Below are 21,428 nucleotides of genomic sequence, written 5' to 3' on the forward strand. Positions count from 1 at the left end.
TTACAGGTTTTTTTCTTTGCTTTTCAAAATTGAGTATTGAAAGGAATGTATATGTGAATTTTGGGACAGATGATGCCAGTGCACTTTTAAGTTAAATTACGAGGTTAAAGGAATGGTGATTAATTTTTAATTAAAGAAAATGTACCTTGGATGCTGCTGCATGCTGTAGAACTGTATCTGCACTGGTAAGAAACATCATAGTCTATTATTGTGCAAGGGAACACTAAATAATTAAACAGCTAGGAAGGGATTGCTTATGCTAATGCTTTTTTTTAAAGTGATAGATAATAAACTAAATTCACAGGCGGTATGAGTGTCAACAGAAGGTACATGTTGTCACAAGTTCTAAGAACATCCCTTGAATGATCTACCTGCCTTTTGCCTGCCATCAGAGAGGTCTTGTGAGCACTGCATATGGTAACCTATTGGATTGGTTTTATTTGACCTGGTAGAAAATGTTCTGAACTATGTTAAGAATTGCAGTTCTGAATCGCTTAGTAGCATATACTGTTTTTTCTTGCAGTAAAATGAAACCTTTCTTAGGATAACATAATTATTTTGTTAATCAGTGTCCTAGAAAAGACAAATTGAATTTTGTTTTATTGGAGTAACATCTTTGAACTAAATATTTAAGAAAGATTTAGAATGCAGTAGAGGATATAAATAGAAGTTTTGTCTAATCTTATTGATGTTTACTTTCCCTTCTTTCCCGTTCCTCTCCCTTTTCCAATTCTATGCTCCAATGACTAAAGTCCCTGGGCTATGAGGGCATGTTAAATATAGAATCCCCACAGCAAATGTGACTATCTGATTCAGATTCCTTCCTGATGTGGATAATCCTCATAATACTGGCTCATGATTTCTTCTTGTTCCTGAAAGATAGCATTGACTTGGCACACAAATTGACTTGGAAATGTACTTGGATTTGATTACAAGAAAGTAGTGTTGGGATTGTGATAAGTGAACATAATGTGGTCAATTTCAGTGTTGTAGATGGAAATAAATTATTGAATAAGTAAATCAGGAGCAGACTTCTGATTTGTGAACCTGTAAAATAGAAGAGCAGGTGTGGCTCAGGGGTATAATACCCAGTCTCTGAATTGTCAAAAGCTGAAAATTTAGCCATAATAAAGCTTTTCAAAATGCAAGTACCAAAATACAAACTAATTATAATTCAAATAAATTTCCAAATAAAATTCAAATTATAATTTGAAACTGCTGTATTACAACTAAAGACTGTGTTGAAAAAGAAGTTGATCAGATTGACTTAAGTGTACTCAGATTAATTTTTTTCTGCATGTTTATGAGGACAATTCACTGTAGCAAATTGTTTTGCCACAGTTCTGTCCCTGTTCTTTCATTGGTTCTTTGGCCTTTTACCTTCCTCTTAAGCATTGGCAATGCAGATGCAAAAAATGACAGTCTAGTGGGTGCTGGGAGACTTCTGTGTTTTATGCAATGTTAGTGCTTTCACAGATGAAAGGTATAATGCTGTTCTAAGCAGTTGTGCTGTGCTTAAAGGGAAAAAAGAAAACAAACCCAAAATGCTGTTTTTATTTACAGGACCTTTTGGGATAAATCATGGAATAGAGCTTCATTCAGATGTGGTAGAATATGCCAAGGAAAAATTGGAGAGCTTCATAAAATACAGTGATAGCTTTGATAAGTAAGTATCTAATTTGTCTAGTTCACTTTGGAGCAACATTTTCATTTTTTAAACTGAGTGCATCATTGGCTCTGAATTTAGAGAGGGGAGAAGAGTGGCATCACACAACCAAAATGTAAAACTTCCAGTTTGTGACACTAGTTCATGAGGTAAGTTAAGGCTTAAGAAAGCATGCTTTAAAAGTGTGGGAGTATTCCTGCTGTGTGATCCTTAAAAAAAAAAAAAAATTGATTTTTTCCTGTGTTTTGGCAGTGTGTATACATACACACACACAAGTATGTATGTGCACATACGTGCATACATATGTACTTAAGAGAATGGTGTGGTATGCAGGTGTCTTTGTCTGCATGTATAGAGTAATTTGTACCCATTAAGTGAGTTTGTATTATATAAATGGACATCATCTTTCTTTACAGTATTAACTTTTTTGTAATCTACACTGTTGATCCATACATGAGCAAACTTATCTGATAATCTTCATGTTTAGTACCTGAAGAGGTGGATTTAAGAATATTCTTTTGTGCTCATACGCTACTCATTTTTACTGGTATGCTTCTGGGTTACAGGGCTCTAAGCCTTATTGATTCTATGTACTCAAAAATTTTTTATTATTAGTTTTAAGTTGGCCCATAAGAATCTGGATCTTTGGTGCCTCTGTGAAAGGGTAGTCAAGGTTCTAGCTAGGGCTGTTCTCTGTAAAGATTTGTTTCCTTGCAGGCAATAAGTTCTCCAGCAGTGATTATAATGTATCTTCTGGAAATGCAGAAAAACTCTTGAATTGTAGGAGTAGCCTAAGAATTGCACATCCTATGCTTCTTGTCTTCCGCAGTGGGTAGAAGAGAAAATGTCTTTCTGTCCCTTTACCATTGTTGCAATGTGCACTATGAACTGCCATGTTCTTGGTTATCGGCTGGAGCTCAATCCGCTTTTCTCCATACCCCAAATTTTGGGAGCTCTGGCCTGACCACAGGCCTTCCTCCTCATGCTCCTAAGTAATGGAAGGCTCTTAATTAGAGTAGTTAGTTTAGTTTAAAGTATCATCCTAGTGCTACCTGTATCTGAATTCAGTTCTGTACTTCCGGTGTTGGCTAGATGATTTTAGTACTAGGTTCCCCCATTAGAATAAATTATGGAAGAGAAAATGCATGTTTATTGCAACTGTCTTAATTTTAATACAGGCACTTAGGTTAGCTGATGTTAACATGTACAGAAGCCAGAATAAATGGATTCAGTCTAGAACTCTGTGATGCACTTTATATAATCTGTTGTGAAAAAAAAAAAGTGTGTGAAATGTGCTCACTCATGATCGTTACTAATATTGCATTAGTGGTTCTATTAAGTTAGATGTACCTGCGAGCTAATCAATTCCTTTGCATACCTGTGTTCCTGCATTCCTGTAGGTGTGGGTACTCAGACATACAAAAAGCTTGTTTTGACTGAAATGTCTTTCCAGTCTGGTCATATGTTTATGTACTGAAATTAAGAGAAATTGAGTGAAGAGATAGCAAGGAAATGTTATCATTAAAACAAAATCTGATTGGGATATTTTTGTAAATGAATATCAGAACACTGGGGTTTATACTTTAAAACATGCAAGAACTAGAAGAAAAACCCATAATTGCTAAACTTGGCATAGGTGAATGTCAGTGTTCTATGTATACAGTGTTCTGTGTGTTTGAAGGAAGTGATCGTAGATAGGAAATGATTTAAATATTCTTAAAAACATGTATTTTTCCCCCTAATTCAGCGAATATCAGCTTGGGGACAGTGTTATAAATGCTGTGTGCTATTTACAATGATAGTTGAATTGATCTTTAGTTATACAGTGTTATCCTAATGAGGGGAGAAAGTCAACAGGTTGGTGACTATCATCTAAGCTTTATCACTATCATTTGTGTGTTATTATTTTGGTGTATGCTGTTGAATAATCCACCTCTTCCTCACAACAGTAAAATACTAAGCAATGGCTACAGAAACAGCCTCCTCACCAACCTAACAAAAACTATATTTCTCTGAAAGGGCTTTTTGATATAAATCTACTTGGTAATAGCTGCACTACAACTGATGTGATACTGATTGGCTGTTTGGATTTTGTGTTTCATGGGGGGGATTTGTAACTTGTCTGCTTAGCTGATTCTGGCTAACTACTTTCTTTGTAAATACTCTATATTTTAATGTAGTTAATGAAGATACTGTGTGGATTTTTCTGTGATGGGCTCCTTCTATATTCTTCTTTTTTTTAATACAAGTGAATTTATACAGCATGTCTTGAATTTTAATCTGCCTCTTAAAGTAATGTGCTCTGGGTCAGTAAGTCTGGTTTTGATTCTTGTTTCAGTAACATTTTCCTGCATCTTCATTTATAAGTGAAAGATATTTACCCAAAATTGTGCGGACTGTGGCATCCGAACTTAACTACTGATTTGGTCAGCTTAGTATTTGGACGAAAGACCAACCAAGAAAAAGGTGTGCGGTGTCTGTCTACTGTTGAACACTGGTGTATACCTAGCAGGCGTCCTTACTGTCTGAAAATAGATTTTATGTGGCAGACTGGTACGAATGAAGTTAATTGTCAGAGTGGGTGTGTGTGTGTGTCACAGGGAAAAATACCTTACACTTGCCAGCAGCCTCTAACGAGGCATGTGGGGGACAGAAGGAACACAGAGACCATGATCTGTCTTCCTGGCTGTAATGGAGTTAGGCGGATGGGCAATTCTGTAAAACTTTGCATTGCCGCTTCCCTGCGTTCTTTCTTTAGTGTATAATGTTCTTCAGACTGGACTGAATATTTTAAGCAGTCTCCTTTTGAAACAAAAAACAGGGGTTTAACCTTAAGGGAAGGTACTTGGAGAGCTTCAACCTAGATCCTAAATAAGTACTTTGTAATTTTGTGGTGATCCTTTGCTTGGAGCAATAAGCCATTGGCTTTGCATCTGACTTTTGCATGGAGCTGGGTCATGATGATTTAGGTGGGATTTTTGCCTGATAAAGCAAGGTGGAATATTGCTTTGCCATTTTTATGGGGGAATAATCCAGTGTTGTTTGGTGTAATACAACTTCTTTTCTTGACTACTGATAAGAATGTTGTTGAAATGTAATTAAAATCTTTTCTATGATTTGGGTAGCTGCTTGACCAAAGACTGAAAGTGATGTAAAAACAGCATGTCTGGGATTTGAGACACATTCTCTGCCTAAAGGGGAGGGTTGTTTACCTCCGGTAGCTGGGCTTCTCTCAGTTTTGGCCTCTTGAACTCTTCATCAGAGGAAAAGCATTTCAGAAAGACAAATAATTCAGTAATTGCTTGTATCTGTATCCATATCCCACCAATCTATAAAAATATTTTTCTTCTAAATGGAGGTGGAGTTGTTCATTCTGAGAGGTAAACTGCTGCCTTGATTTTACTTGACAACCTGTTTGCCATAGAAGCAAAGGAGAAGTGCCACCTGAAGGCATCTGGAAGTGTTGTCATGGATGAGGCGCATAGATTCTAGGCATAGACTAAAGGAAGTTCTCTGTCTGAGTCTGAAATATGCATAAGGCTCTCTTCTGTTCAGGGAGTGCATGCCAATTAAGGGGAAAAAAACATTCCGTAAGAAGGCTCTATCTAACACACATATGTGCAAGTACCAGGCCCCGCTTCACCTGTTTATTGAAGGGGAATGTGTTGTCTTTTCTGCTCCCAGTCAACTTCTAGACCTAGAATATCCAGCTCGGAGAGAGAGCCACAGGGCAAGGCTAGGTTGCCCATCTTCTAGCACCCTATCAAAAACCAAACCTGGGTAAGCTGGTGAAGTCCCTGCTGTGAAAGAAAATCACCAACCCTTCTCAGGATCAAAAGAAACCACTTCAATGGTAAGTGACAAGAACCCTAGTACTACTTCTGGGATAACTGTTGTGGGTGAAACTTCTTCCTGAAGTCCTGTAGTAGGTTGTGTTGGCATTGAAAAATAGTAAGCTTAGTCTTCCACCAGAATACTTATTTTTCTTCATCGAAACTCAGGGCTCCTGCTAGGACTCTGAAGGCTCACTTTCTTTTCATTAAAGCAGACTTGAAACAGGAGGTTCCTTGTATACACACAAAGGAGATAAAACTCCTGCCTGCCTGTGTAGCCAGTTAATGATTGCAGTAAAAATCTAAGCAGAAAAAGCAAACTGTCTCCAAAACTCAATGGTGCCTTGCTGAGTATAAATCTTACTAATAACTTAGTCTTAGTTTCAAACAGTGTAAACAATGGGGTTTAGTGGTGAATGAATTCTTGCTGAGGGTTAGTCTAACCAGAACAATACAGGGATGACTAGAATTCTAGTGGGGCTCTTCGATGCCAGAGGTAATGTTAAACAAAAAGGAAAGGAAAATAGGTTTCTGGAATATCCCTTTTTCATTTAGAGATATTAAAGAGAAGTACTGTTTCTAATCCTACAGCTCATAAACCAGAAGGTTCCAAAAATGACAGCTGAATCTACTCTTACCTAGGACAGAACTAAACCAACATCTTTAAAGTATTTGATACTTAACAGAAATATGTGTTCTTGCCCTCTCAGAACTGCACGTAAAAGAACTTTGAGGAATAAATAAAAAAATCCCATGGTGGAAGCTGCCTTTCTTTGAAAATCTCTCATTGCTACAAGTTTTGATAGTCTTTAGAATGTGTATTATGTTAAAGCTAGTGATGACAATGCTTAGTGCATGGTTCCTGTAAAATCTGTTGCTTCACAAAACCCCATAGTAAGAAGTGACAACTTCAACTTATAAAACCATTTTTCTGCTTCAGTAAGAAAAGAAAACAAATACTCTTCTGTTTCTGTAAACAGATAGGCTGTTTTCCAGACTTCTATCCATGGATGTATTAGGGCCCAGACAATAAACTGAAGAGACAGAATTTTTTTTCTTGGTGTCCTATTTCTGTCCCCCTTTCTTAAAATTCACTGTGGAATTGATAAAAAGTATTCCTTCAATATAATACTTCACATTACCACCAAAGTCTAGATACAGTACATAATGAAGCTTAAACTTTGTAAACCACTTTTGAAGGGAGAATGAAATTAGTCGTAAGTATTTTTAAGAACCAGTGTTTGAATTTTTCTTCAAAACTAGTTAATGTGTTTTGGTCCAGTGAAACTGATGAGGACATCAAAAATTATAAAAAAGATAGCTGAGGTTATATAATAGAAGAACCAAGACAATTTTATTAAAAAAAGGAGATGACAAATACAAGTGAAGTACAGGTTTCTCACTTACTGTCCCTACAGCACTACCTGGAAGCTGAAAAAATGTTCAGGATAACATTACTGAATAGAAGTTTTACCAGCATCACTTTTGGCTGGTACTCTAATGCTGATTAAAATTACAATTATTGTAATTGGATGCAAGGGACTTAAAAGTTGTCATTATAGATTCTGGTTTCAAAAATTTAATACTTTTATCTTTCTGCTTATTCTAATGTTTGTAGTGTACATGCAGAAGGTCTCACAAATAACAATAATAGGTAAAATGTGTGTAACTTCTCCACAAAACATGCTAGCAATCCATGAATATGCATTTATACGTGAACCAAAGACTAGTGCAAAGAGCTTGAAAAAATACTTACACAAGATGGAATGAACAATGGAGGGGGGAACCCCAAAACTGCAGAAAAGGTGTAAAGAACTTGCCATCTTGCCCTGCTATTGTCCCACTTAATAGGAAAAGAATTAACACCCTTTAAAAATTGTTTTCCCATATTAATTGATGCAGGTTTAAGTTTCTTAGCTAGTGATTTAATCTTAAATAGACATCTGCATATATCATGGGAAGTATTTATTGAGAAACAACTGGGAAAACCTTTTCCTGTAATATATAAGAAGTAACTTTAAATCTGATTGATACAAGTTCTAAAGCACTTTTGCAGTCGAGTAAAATGAGGAAGGATAATGAGGCATAGAAATCAGAAAGTATTTAATTATTCTGCTGCATGTTCTGGTGGCATGTGGACCTTCATCTGTGGTTTTCAAAGAAAAGTTTTATGTCAGTATAAAACCTGAAAAACTTACTTAAATGATCTGAAAGCTTTGTCAGGATTTCTTCCAGTGAATGCGTTAGTGTTTAAACAGGTTCTAGGTGTACTTGGAGTAAGGTTACTGATTTATTAAATGCTTACGTTTGACATAAGGAAGCCCTTAGAGTATTGTCTTTTTAATGCAACTGGACAAAGGAGACAGAACTTCCTAGATTAAATTATGTGTAGTTTTTCAGTCTGTGTCTTAAAATAACTCTTCATGGAAAAAAAAAAAAACAAAACAAACAAACATATTCCAAAACAGAAGAGTAAATCCTGTGGTTAAGTGTGAACTTTGCCTTGCAGTGCTTTTGAATTCTTTGTTCTGATGTAATGTCATTGTAGTACAAATGGCAAGTGTTAACTTGTCAGCTATTTCTTAATATATTTATTAAAGTTGAAGAGTAGGCCTTTGTGCCCTAAATTTAAATAAATTTCCTGTTAGAGGGGAATTACTTGAAGCAGCGTGAGGGTATCGAATGACATTTCAGACTTTTTGGAGGGTTTGAGTTGACTGACTAAAGGGAAGTGAGTGTGGATGGGAGAAACAGTATGCTAAATTCATACTGAAATGAGTTTTCTTTCTGTAAGGGCTGTGAACAGCAAGCTGAGATATGAGCGTTGTTAGTACTGTTAGATGATGTCCTGGTGTGAATGTAGTAGTTGAGGTGTAAAATGTAGCTGCAGTGATGCTGGTTTTAAGAACTAATTAATTTTTCTCTTAGGAAAAAAACAGGTGTAAGTAGTTCAAGTGGTTCTTCAGTATTGCTTTTTGTAAGCATCTTGTAACATGTTTTACTGTTTCCTTCAAACACAAGCCTGTGGACGTTGAAAGTTGTTTTTCCTCAAATAACTTGATTTTTTTTTTTAATCCTCAACTTCGTGGAACTCTTTAAAAAGGAAAGAATCGTGTATGTATACCCCTTAAAAAAAAAAAAAGATAATTTCATACCTACTTGCACCTAGTTTCATCTTCAAGAAACACCAGGATTACAACCTTTGTGAACGCAGGATGTTTAGATAGAAGAGCTTAGCCCAAGAAGCATCCTATACATCTTCAGAGTTGGAAATAATTAAAGGGTAGGTTATGTGGGTGGGTGTTCTGGTAAGACCAACCAATGAATCCCCTTTTAACAAAAAAATGCACAACCTTGAGCTGTTAAGGTAGGTTATTGTACTATGCCCTCTTATTTTTTATTAATATCTTGCTATCACACAAATACTAGATTGGTGGATATGGATACAAGAGCAACAAACTTTAATCATAGTTCTTTGCTATTAATATTTTTTAAATGGATATTCATTTTATTACAATATTAATACTTCATTGTGTTGATACCTGTGGGGAATCTTACTTGAAAGAACATGGGCAGTAACAATCTATTATTTGGTAATTTTCTGAAGTTGCTGTAGCAATGACAAATGCACTTTAAATTCTAAAGAATATTTTTTTCACTTAGCTTGAAGAAAAGTCCTCTGGCTATGTTGAGGATGGACTTGAAACGCCCATCCTTGAGGGACAGATTACAAAAATGCAAAAGATGAAAGGGCAGAATGAGGTCAACAGATGTTTTACGTGCTCGAAACTGCTTGATTATCTTGGGCCATTGCTAAATGTGGTCTGTGTGCTTGACTTTATCCTATGGCAAGTGCTCATTTAAACAAATTCGCTGTTGCTGTGTTACCTATAGTGGGAACGCTTAATTTCTGTTGGCTCTTTTGTAATTCTAGTGAAGAACCTAGTATGATTAAAACTTCTCCACATGTTCCAGCACTTTATTTTTGCCTTTTTTGGCATCGGATGTATTGAGAAATAACATAAGAGTCTTTTTCATGTTACCTATATAATTACCTGTAAGGCGACCCTGGCTGTTTGCTAGAGGTGAAAAAATGGTAAATAACACTTGGTGTTTCTTAGTTCCATTTCAAATCAGTAACTGAAAAAAAATTTAAGTGGAATATTGCTTGATCTTGATAGGTAGCTTATGTGATTGTCAATACTGCATATTAAAGCAATAAACCATTTATTTTCAGTCATGTCATTAATCTAATAAAAGATAGCTTAGTGTAGCACAGAAGGAAATTGAATATCTGATCTGCTTTCATATCGCAAAGGCAGTAGAATAAAATAAATTTGGATATAGTGACAATTAGGACTAAATTTAGTTTTGATTAGGTCAAGTTCCGTTGTGAAAATGTGGTTAATACTGCTTTCATACTGTAAGACTAACAAGCTTGTGATACTGTTGGCAGGTATTCTTAAAATCGTTTATTTCCTGTATTTGCAGACCTTTGTGTTTCAGTTCTATGTAATTTCCTGGTCAGATAATGGAGTCTCTTATACTTCAGTAAAACTGAACTTGAATTTGCTTATTTTGAAAATTATTTGGGCAAGTTAGTAGCATGAATTCTCTAAATTAAGCTTTAGGCTCTCTTGGTCAGCACAAATTACTGCATTATGTAAATACAAGAAAATGGTACATGCATTTATTGTATAACATACATATTATTCTGATAGAGAGGTGCATGTATCTTTTTGTGAAAATAGTCAGCTGAAGATTCAGGGGGCAGGGAAAGAGTCTTGTTGCATCACTGGTGAGGTTTACTTTACATGAGAGCATGGAGGAGTTAAAGTTGACTATTGCAGAGCTTAACTAGGTCTGAAAAGTCTGTAATTCTCTACTAAATGGGAACTGTATGCCTTTATTTCTGGTATTTTGTCACTTTTCTGTACTATAACACATGAAACAGTCGTTCTGTGGGCAACACTAATGAAGAGGGTTGGCTTTTGAACTCCTATCTTGCAATGACCGGACACTGTTTATAACCTTTTCCTCCCATTTCTTCTTTTTTTTTTTTTTTTTTTAGCTTTCTGTGTAACAGGAAGCTACATATGGCAGTTCTTGAACTGCCTATGTTCAGGTGGGTAGCCAGCCCCAACACATACCCATGCAGGCCAGATGGTTGTTAACCATTGCACAGTCAGGTGAGCTCAGTAGATGCCGTTGTTTTTCATCTGATAGGGACTAAAGAGATGTCTTTAGGAATTGCATATACCCTAGTCCATCCAGTGTCTTGGTTTCCTGTGGGAAGTTAGTCTTTCAGGAAGCTCCTGCTGTTGACAAATTGGGTTGAAACTAGCTGAAGTTACATAGTTCTGGTCATAAGCCTTGTTGTCTCCACAAAACTGTGCTAATAATGTGAAGTACAATCCAGTCAATTTAAAGTGCCTATAGGCAGAGTTGGTCTCTAGTGCTTAGTCCACCTCACTCTTACAGGTGTAGTAGGAAGTTGCTTATATGTCTTCATTTGTGCTTTGTGCCCTTCTGGTTGCAAGCTGTGGAGCTAAATGAGAAATTCTCTTGAGCTTTTACTATATTTGAATTTTCATCCACAGCTCATATATAGAGTATTTTGTATTTGGGGAATGTTTTGTGGGTTTTTGTTTTGTTTTGTATTTTTGCTTCCTCGGAGAGTTTGGTGTTCCTACTTGTTTCAAGAGGGTGTGACAAGTGGCTTCATGAGCTTTAGGGTGGTTTCTAGTAAAGAGCAGTTTAGAACTACCTGGTAATAAGCTTGCCAGTTTTTAGAGGAGCATTCTAAAAAGAACAAAAGTTTTGTGAAAGTTGTTAGGTTAGGCAGACAGGCTGTCTTCACTTTTTGAAAGCTAATCTTGAGACAAAGGGATTGTCTCAAGATGTAAAACATTTTTTTAGAAAAGTACCATACTCTCTCTCTCTCTCTCCCCTCCACCCCTCTTGTACTTCTGAAGCCCACAAAGGTATTTCACTCAAACTTTGAAATTAAATTGATATGGTGCTGCTTGACTTAATTTCAGGTTGCCTACAGTTTAAAACTATAGCATGAAACTTCCATGATTGACCTTCAATGAATGTAGAAAAATACTTGATAGTTCAAGTGCTTATGAAATGTGATCGCTGCTTCAGTAAAGTGATCAGTGCCTTGGGTTTCATTTTCTTACCAGCATTTAACCTTGCCTAATGTATTTCTAGATCTTTCTATGTTAATCTGAAATTATTTCAACTACAGTTCCATCTGGGCTAGCTGCCCAGTTGTGTGCAACAAGGCGGTCACTGCCCCTCCCTCTAACTTTTTTCTTTTTAATCTGCCAGTGTTGTTTGTAGCTTTCAGTTTTTCCTCTGGACTTGGATGAGGAAAAAACTTTATGGACTGTTGGCCACATATAGCACGAGAGCTATGTAGTAGTTGGTAAAGGATTCTGGAGTCTGTCTGTGACTAGTCAAAGAAGGAAGTGTTGCATTATTTTCAAGATCAAGCATGCATCTTGGGGGGGGGGGAATACTTCAAGCAAAAACTCCGTTTAACAGAACTCTGATTTGTTCATGGCAGTGCTGTAGATAAGAAAGTCAGCCAAGCCTTATAGGCAGCATCCCAAAGCAGTGAAAGCTGCCAAGCTTCACTGTAACTGAAGAAATGTTGAGTTGAATGTTGTCAGGTGTTGTACTGGGATTTGCTGCTGTGAGCCAAGTAAAAAAAAAAATTATTTTCCAATGATAGTCAGCTGTAGAGTTCATACAGTGGCTACATGTATGTGACAAAGTTTTTAGAAAAATTCATTCCTTCTGGATGAAGTTTGAGATGTGTCGGATATTAATACTGGCTATTGAAGTTTATGAACTATTTCTTGCAGCAACAAGGTGCTAGATTTTACTTAATATTTTTTCAAAGAAAACCATAAATCCTTTCTATGAGCAACGGTAACCTCTTTTCTTAATTTTAAAGTGCTTGGGGAAAAGGTAAAGTTATTTGTTGAAGGAGTTTGTTTATTTTACAAAAAGGTAAGTTACTTCTATTATGGTGTTAACAGCTGAAGGAGGAAGATGCAGAGATTCGAAAAATGTCAGAAGATACCAGTGTAATGGAGAATATATGCAGCTTCGACAATAAAGCTCTATCCTGTATATCTTGCCTTTGGTATTTCATGCAGTGACAAGGAGGATTTACAGTCCTTGCAACTTTTGTTGCAACTTAGGTCAACTTAAAAGCAGTTGTATAACTTTCACTTGCTGATGAAAATTAGAATAAATGCTTCTGTGATAATTAATCTATCTCTTGCTCTGTTGTCAAAAAAAATGACAGATTCCTCCATTAAATTCCTTTTTTGGGGAAAAGTGGATTGGGCTCAGAGTGGAAAATGGGGAGGTAGAGGAAAATGAGTCCTTTAACAGCTTAATTTAAAAAAAAAAAATGGAGGAGGGCTGTTAGGAAGTGAGCTATTTCAGTATTTATTTAACAGCCTGGCTATCGCACGTTGTTGATAAATGTACTAATTACTGTATGGCTTGTAAGGTTCCTTTAGACACATTTGTGTGCACACACCTAGGAAGTCTGGTGATGCTTTGAGGCCTTTTCTGTTTTGCATAGTACATAATCATAACTGCTTAAGAAATTTTCTTTGGTGTTCCCTGATGTGGCAGAAAAAAAGCAGATTATTTTCAAAGTAGTATTGCCATAATACAGACATCTAAAGTATTTATGCTCAACTTTTTTCATTACATAAGTGGAGATATAAAAAATATTTTTCTGTCTTTATCTGGACTGGCTTTTCTTAAAAATCCTAATTTGAAATGTGTCCCTTCTTTGTTTTTTTTTTTTTTTTTCTTCCCATTAGATTTGAGTTCTGTGAACCTGCCTTTGTGGTTGGTAATTGTTTGGAAATAGCCTCAGACAGTCATCAATATGACCGGATTTACTGTGGAGCTGGAGTCCAGAAAGACCATGAAAACTACATGAAAATTTTACTGAAAGTTGGAGGCATTTTAGTAATGCCTATAGAAGATCAGGTGACTTAGTGACAATTTCCCCTTTTTGTCTTTTAGCATGAGAAATATATAATAGAAAGAATGCCTTTAAATGTGTATTTGACTAAGTTAATGTTCAACTAATGATGTCTTGATTCAGTGTGTTGCTGCAGGTAAACTGATACTAATCTTTTTAATGAAGTCTTGAACTTTTTTCCCTTAAACCTGTAGGAAAGCATCAATATCCTGGTTCCAACAAAGTCTGTGGCAAAACTCTGTCTTCAGTGAATCTAGAACTCCATTCATAGTATTCTCAGTGTATCATACCAGTCCCAAAACTGCTTTGAAATCTCCCTGCTACACAGACTTTTTCAGTCAGTACTTAAAAACCACCCCCTAAACAAGAGGATTTATTTCAGAGATATATGAAATAGCTGTGATTAGTGGGATATTGTAAGGGGAGGAAAAAACCTGAAGGAAAAGATATGACTTATTTCCAGCAGTTTTCAGTGTTGCTTTTTCATGTTGGATTAAACTTTTTTCAGACAGGTTTATTATTTTAATAATACTTCGCACTTTCATCAGTCCAATCCTTAGACCTCAAAAGGCTTTACAAAGGTTAAGTATTATTCTCCCTGTTTTACTAATAGGGAAATTGAGAAAGACAGATAATGTGATTTAAGTTGATGTCCTCCTAAATACAGGTAATTATGAAAATGCTTTTTGACAAACATGCTGTTTATTTTATCTTCCAGAAAGAATTATCACATTATGTATCTGCTTTCTCAAAATACCAAACTGATTAAAACAGCCTGCATGATTCAGTTCCATAAATATTTTTTCAGTATTCATTGGACTAAGATACTGTCAGTTGAAACTGATGGAATCTAACTTAAAAATAGTCACAACTTGAAAGCGAAACTAAAACTCTGAATATTTCTATCTTACACGCAAATGGTTAGGGGACTAGAGCATGTAAAGTCTAAGAAGCAGACGAAATATCTGGGTTAATCTCACCTGCAGAGAAACAGCTAAGGGAAGATTTAATTCCTGACTTGTCTTCCTAAAGGGGTGGAAAATTGACCTAGCAGACAGGAGTCCAATTCTTGTCACGGGTGCACAGCAAACTGAAAGAAGAATGTTACAAATGGCAGGAAGGGGGCGTTCTGCCTGCATACAGGGAGAAGAGTTTTCTATAATGAGTGGTTGAACACTGCATACAGCAGTTTGTGTAGGCAGGTTGGGGAATTTCAGTCCTAAGAGATCTTTTCTTTAACTTCATCAGAAAAGCTTCTGAGTTGCCCCCTTCAGCTTTGAAGTTGGTATTGTTTAAGCAGGAAGCAGGACTCCAGAGGTTGCTTCCAATCTAAAGTATTCTGTGATCTTTTGGAAAAAAATCAGAAAAAGCAAAACTTACTTTGGCAAAAGTAAGAGATGCAGCTTGAAAATTAAGGCCCAAAGCGCCTTATTCAGTATTCTAGTGACCAAGTAATATTTCAAGGAATATGAAAGTCCTTTCTGTTCATAAAACAGCCTTTATAAATTCATGTTCAAGCAAATCAAAACAGCAGTGTGTTTGAACGCAAGTCTGAAAAGTATTGAGTATGACAAAACTGTAACTACTTATTTATTTTGTTTTTATGCAGCTAACACAAATCTTGAGAACAGGACAGAACACCTGGGAAAGTAAAAATATCCTTGCTGTTTCGTTTGCTCCACTAGTGCAACCAAACAGAAATGACAACGGCAAACATGACACTGTGGGACTGCGTAAGTGGCATTTGTGCTCACTCCCTTTGGCTTCATGAGTTTTTATTGTGCCTGCTGGTGGTGATCTGGAAGTAGGGAGACTATGCTATACAGACATAATAGAACAGGCATATACCCCTGGTGCACCTGTGTGACGTATTGCAAGCAAGGATGAACTCTGTCTTTGGATAGACTGTAGGCTACGTGATAAAGGTCAAGCACCGCTAGCATTGGTAAAGCAAATATTCTACATTTCAACAAAGTTTTATATTTGAGCAGGATCATAAGATGTTTGCATAGCTTCATGCTTAACTTAGTGTGGGATGTAAACTTGTGTTAACCCACAGTATACTTACTATGTGTACTAAAAACTGATTATGAGCCTGCTACATCACTGATAAGTCACAATGATAGATTTTATTGAAGTCTGATTTCTGTTTTTATTTAATCATAATGAAGGAGAAAAGATGAAACCTCTTGGAGTCAGTAAAATTCTGCTGTATTTTTAGGTTTGGTTAGACTCAAATGTAATTTTTAAACGTCAAGCAAGCTTGAGATGATCACTAATCAAAACAAAAGTGAGTCATAGTTCTTGGTCAGTTTGGCTTAAATCCATGAATATCAGTAGAACTTTAAGGCTACTTCTGTTATTTGAATTCTTCCTTAGGTATTCTCCTGAGTAGTTCTGTATTCAAACAGCTTTTACATTACCTGTGTAGGAAAGCTTTCTGACTGTCTTAATGTAGGACTTCTAACTGTCCTTCCTACCTATTAAGCACTTTTTAAAAAAAAAAAAAAAAAAAAAAAAACAAACAAAAAAAACCCAAAACAAATGGTCTGAAGCTTTCTGAAAGGTCAGTTTCTTTATGCTATCTCTGTGTGTGTCTGGGATTGCTGAACAGAAGTGCAAGAGCTTTAGGTCTTGACTTCTTTTGGATAGTATGAATGGTTGACAGTTATCAATTACAGTTATGGTCTGGGATGTGACTGTGAGGACCTTACTTTGTCTTTAAAGCTTTTAGATGCTGTTGTCTTCAAACTCAATTAGAATATAATTAATCATAACTAGCACTAAAAGTAACATGGTTGGTTTATATTATCTTACAGGATAAGAAAACTGAGACCTTTCTGCTTTTAGACCTTTTTCAGGATGCAGTGTTTCGAAGTTTTGTTCCATTCTCTTTTGAAGGAAATATTACTTTTTTTTTTCTGATTTTATGAAGTCTCTCTTAACGTAGTTCTGTATATGGGATGAGTGACTGCCTTGCATTACTTCAACTTCAATATTATATACTTTGTGCCTGCATTTAGTATGATTGGCATACAGTCTGCAATCATTGCTTGTTTAGCCCTATCTTAATAAATGTGCTTTGAATGATTAGGTAGGGTTTTGTTCTTGGATTTTGAGTTGGTCTTACATTAAACAAATGGGGCTTGGTTTTGGGTTGGGTTGGTTGGTTTGTTTTTGGTTTTTTCTTTCCTTTTGGCATCAGCTGAAATCAGTATTGCCAGTCATAAACATCCTTTCTGTCTCAAATATGAGTAACTAACATGCAACTGTAGTCAGTGTAGGAAACAAAAGATTTTGTTTGAAATGCAGAGTGTTTTTAAGCTGAATGCAATATTCAAAGTGTATTTATCAAAATTATTTCTTCACATCTCCCTTACTGCAGTCCCCATTAACTTTATGCTACTTCATAAAGGAACAAAAATGACAAGCAAGAAAGTCGTACACCAACCAGAACTCTGCAGCCTGTTCATCTTTTGTTTTTGTTTTCCTTGGAATTAGTCAGCTGTGGCTCATCTAGTGCAGGCATCCACCAGTCCAGCAACACTTAGTCATCACCCACCTGTCCATCATTGAAAAATACATGGCTTTTGGCTTTTTGTTAGTTGATTTTTTTTATCTTCAGGACCTCAGTAATTTTAATTCCTTTGCTGCTGCAAAGATGTGGGTGACTTTAACTTTTTGGTCAGCTGTGAAGATGACATGGCCCTCCTTGTCAGTTGGGTTCAGTAGGAAGTAGGGAAAAGCATATTAAGTAGAAGAGGGAGGCAGAAGAAAAGCTTCCCTAAACAAATGTGATACGGAGGTAGACATTTTCCCAGCAAAAGGATCTCGAAAGAGTGCCAGCAGTAGGTCCCAAGACTTGCCAGGTGCTAAAAGGTGACAGTATTTGTTGTACGCTTTCTTAAATTTATTTTAATAATCTGTTCATGCTTTCTGCTTCTCTTGCACATCTACTGGAAGACCTCTTGGACTGTGTATTTTCTTTAAAAGATTAACTGTATTCCAGAAGCCATTTTCAGCTGAAATAGGAGTCCTTTATATATGTGTGTGGAATAGGAGAAGTCTTTCACTAGTGAATATGCTACAGGGTTTGTCAGGGTGCTCTATCTAGCCTTGTTTCATTTGCATATTGTATCATGTATGAAAATTTCAGTTGTTCTTGAACATTAGTCTAAGTACTGCCTTGCAGCTAATTTCTTTTGTTAGAGGGAAATTTCACTTAGTGAGTGTAACTTACTGTCTCTTTCATTTTAGCTCCGTGTGCTGTTAGGAATCTGCAGGACCTTGCTCGAATATATATCAGACGCACCCTTAGAAACTTCATAAATGAGGAGATGAAAGCCAAGGGTATTGCTCAGAAGGCTCCTCCAAAACGAAAACGGAGGAGATGTCGTAGACGCAGGATTAACACCTATGTGTTTGTTGGTAATCAGCTCATTCCTCAGCCCCTAGATAGTGAAGAAGATGAAAGAATGGAAGATGATAACAAAGAGGAGGAGGATAAAGATCACAGTGAGGCCTTGAAGCCAGAAGAGCCTCCTCGAAATCTGTTGAGAGAGAAAATTATGAGTCTACCGTTACCTGAATCATTAAAAGCATACTTGACCTATTACAGAGAGAAATAACTTGTTTTAAGTAGAAATAATGCCTACTGATAGTTCCTTTATTCTTGAAAATGTAGCATTTATTAAGAAGTAGGTGGACAAATTATTATTAGTCTTTCATCAAGACTGAAGTACAGCGATAAATTGTAACTTGTCTCTATCTTGTCTTTGCTACAAGGAAGACTTGCATTCAACAGTAGAATCCCTTTTTAAAAATTTATTTTTCTTTAAATTTTGAAAATGCTGTTTTAACTCTGATAGATATATATATTCCATTATGCAGCACTAATCAATATTTTGCATGGTAAGTCTTTTTTGATCCCTAACAGATTTGTATTGATAAAAGGATGAGTGAAATTTTATATATGCTAAATAATTGTTAAACATGTGCATCTGACTTGATGAGCAATTTGTCTGTATTTATTATTATTAGGGGAACATTTTAAACATGCAGACACTTAACCTCTAATGTCAGAATCAGACCCTTTTAAAGTTTATTTTACTATGGCTTTGTTGCAATCATTATTACTCTGTTGGTATAGATGTATTCCAACAACTCAAGTGCAATAAATGTATACAGACACTGAATGAGCTGGCTTTAATGAAATACGAAAATACAAGTTCTGAAATGTCAGATGACCGTGCTTCTTCTGCATTTATATCTTTTGCCAAAAGATTTTGAGAAAAGTAACAGCTTCTCTCAGAGCCTTAATGAAACATCATATTGAATAAGAAGCAAAGCAATGCTTACTTCAGCTCTGCTTTTATTTAACTCCATTCTACGCTTTCAGTATTTCTAACTAAAGGCGCTTCCTCATTTGTGGGAAGTTTTAGAACAGTACACTTTGTTTATTTCTACAGCTCACAGCATTGAGTCAAAATGTTTGGTAATACAAGATTGTAATTTAGATATCAGTCATCTATATTTACTGCTTTTAAGTAGAGGTAGAATTTCAACAAAAGTTTAGTTTGTATTGCTTATCGGGATAGCTATAATAGTAGAAGTTAGAATTTGTTCAGCAAATGCACTTTAGTAAGTGAATTTTATACTTAACATGCATCTCCAAGAAGGTAGACTTGTGCTAGCCTATATTTTGTTTCTCAGCATGGCTCTTAGCACAAAAATATTTATAAAATCATACGCATCTTTTGGAAACCTAAGAGTAGCAGTGCAACTGTGGGGACCCACAATAGTGCTGATTTAAATCCTTATATGATTTTTCCTCTTCTAGTTGTGAAGTTAACTTGCAGTTCTTATTTTTAACGTTGTTTGATTTTTACCATCTTAATTTCTTCATTCTCAGTTGTAACATAACCATGAGGGAAAACACTGTGTATTAAGAACTTGGCATGATACGCATTAAAAGCCACAATCATTGGAAACATCTGCCTGTTGGACCCAGTGAAACACATTCCTCTTGAAATATCTTGCATGATACATTTTGTATTGGTTAACATTTTTTGGTGTAATAACAAAATAATCGCATCTTTCTAAAACAGTAAATGTTCCTAGTCCGATTATTTATAACCAGCCAATATTCATGTGGTCTAACAGTCCAAAACTGACTTCAAAAATATATAAGCGTTTTGTTGCATCTGTGAAAAAGATAATACACAATCCCATAACGCTGACTCTTCATGGTGCATTTCATGCTGTAGTCCCGTTTTTTTAAGGTACATCATAGTATTGTTTAAGTGGAACTTCATGAAGGCCTGTTGTACCAGCATGTGGAGTTACTTTCCGCAATATATTTACAGTGTAAGTAAACAAAACTATCTGAAGTAAGTATTCTGACTTTATTTTAAAAGCAGGAAAAACTAGTAAGAAATAGTTTTCCAAAGTAATGATACTAATAAAGTAATTGTGATGCTTCAGCTATAAGAATTGAACATAATCTTGTTTGAGATGGATTATTTTAGATGGAGTTTAAATAATCTAAAGTTTGAGATGGTTTTTTGTCTCATTTTCTTGGAATCTACATCCATAAGCTCAAGAGTATGAGATTACTAAATATTACTTAAATACTTTAAGGACTTCATACCAGATGCTTTTGAGAATAAATTTCTGCATTCTTTCACACCTGTATACTTGGAAAAATGGACAGCGGATGACTTGTCATGATTCTTCAGTATGTAAGTTTTTTTGGAGTCACTGAAAGAATTTCTTCTGTGTTTTATATGTGGATTTATTTTACACTCTTGAATTTATATTTACATAAATAAAAAAGTAGAAATGCAAAATGAATTAAAACTTAATTTTCGCCATCTCAGTTGATGATGGGGACATTGCTGCAATAAAATGGTTTTTTGGTGGTTTCTGCTTGCTTCAATTTCTGTGTTTCTCTGCAAATATTTTCAGTTATTTGGAAATTCAGATACCAGTTTGTTCATAGGTAGGTCAGTAACTTTTTAATAAACGCTATTCTTGAATTTCAGAACGAGAGAAGTACACCTTCTTGCTAAATGTTGAATTTTTGCAAAGGTTGGAAGATGAGACTTTACTCATGACACGGGATAGCTGTTTTGGGCCCAGTGCTATTTTTGAAGTACTTGTGGAGAGTTAGTCTCTTCTGAAGAGCCCAGAAGCTATACTTGAGTTACATACTCAAGAACAGTTTCATGGTTTGGTTGGTTTTTTTCCTTCTAAATATTGAAACTGTCTTCACCCTCAACAGAGCAACTATCTAGGTGAAAAATTAATAAGGAAAACTTTGAGGTAAGAATAGCAAGGGTGGTGAGCGACTAGTGAATCACGTCCTGTTGAAACTCCCTTTTGGTGCAGCCTTATTTTGTTAGCAGTTAAAGGAAAAATACAAGGTGGGGTAGGCTAAGCTGACTAGCAGCAGTGTAACTGTGGTCACTGTAAGGAAGGATGTGATGAATTGGCACTTCCAAGACTGTTTATCTTCTTTGATCTGGAGGAGGACTCGAGACCAGTGCAATCTTTTTCAGAAGACCTGGAGTTTTTAATCCCGTGTTGTTGAGGAAAAAATTAACAGCTGCATCCCAAAAACTTGGGAAACAGTTTTCACTGAAAGGAACCTGAACAGCTCTGTTTAGCTGAGCATTCTCTTGCTTGTTTAGGTTCTGGCAACTTAGTCTATTTTCTTTTTTTAAAATCCTGACATTTTTTTCTCTAAACTGCTTTTTTTTAAATGCATCTTTACTTGTCAGTTTGAAAACAAATAGGGAATGTAATCAAATGTGCTATGTTCTGATTAAAGCTGGTTTAACTCATTAAACCTGTATCTCCTCAAGAGTGTCTCCTTCCTCACTCATATAATTGAGTAAAACTGAAG

General features: G+C 35.9%; 1 protein-coding gene across 12 annotated transcripts in view; it reads left to right on the forward strand.

Annotated features, from left to right (window-relative positions):
* The window catches only part of PCMTD1 (protein-L-isoaspartate (D-aspartate) O-methyltransferase domain containing 1), a 45,515-nt gene extending 25,056 nt beyond the window's left edge, over positions 1-20,459 (forward strand). For 4 of the 12 annotated variants that reach the window (XM_054191997.1, XM_054191999.1, XM_054192003.1 and 1 more), the window contains 4 exons: positions 1,564-1,666; positions 13,356-13,527; positions 15,132-15,255; positions 17,780-20,459. In XM_054191997.1, coding sequence (XP_054047972.1) covers positions 1,564-1,666; positions 13,356-13,527; positions 15,132-15,255; positions 17,780-18,150 — 770 coding nt within the window. In that variant the 3' untranslated portion in view covers positions 18,151-20,459. Of the gene's footprint in view, positions 1-200; positions 418-1,563; positions 1,667-1,796; positions 1,816-4,004; positions 4,133-5,350; positions 5,520-13,355; positions 13,528-15,131; positions 15,256-16,341; positions 16,362-17,779 lie in introns of those variants that run through there. The other 8 variants (XM_054192007.1, XM_054192006.1, XM_054192009.1 and 5 more) reach the window with 6 other exon arrangements.
* Positions 20,460-21,428: the final 969 nt, after the last annotated feature.

The sequence above is a fragment of the Rissa tridactyla genome, chromosome 2 (assembly GCF_028500815.1).
Source record: "Rissa tridactyla isolate bRisTri1 chromosome 2, bRisTri1.patW.cur.20221130, whole genome shotgun sequence".
Classification (NCBI taxonomy): Eukaryota; Metazoa; Chordata; class Aves; order Charadriiformes; family Laridae; genus Rissa; species Rissa tridactyla.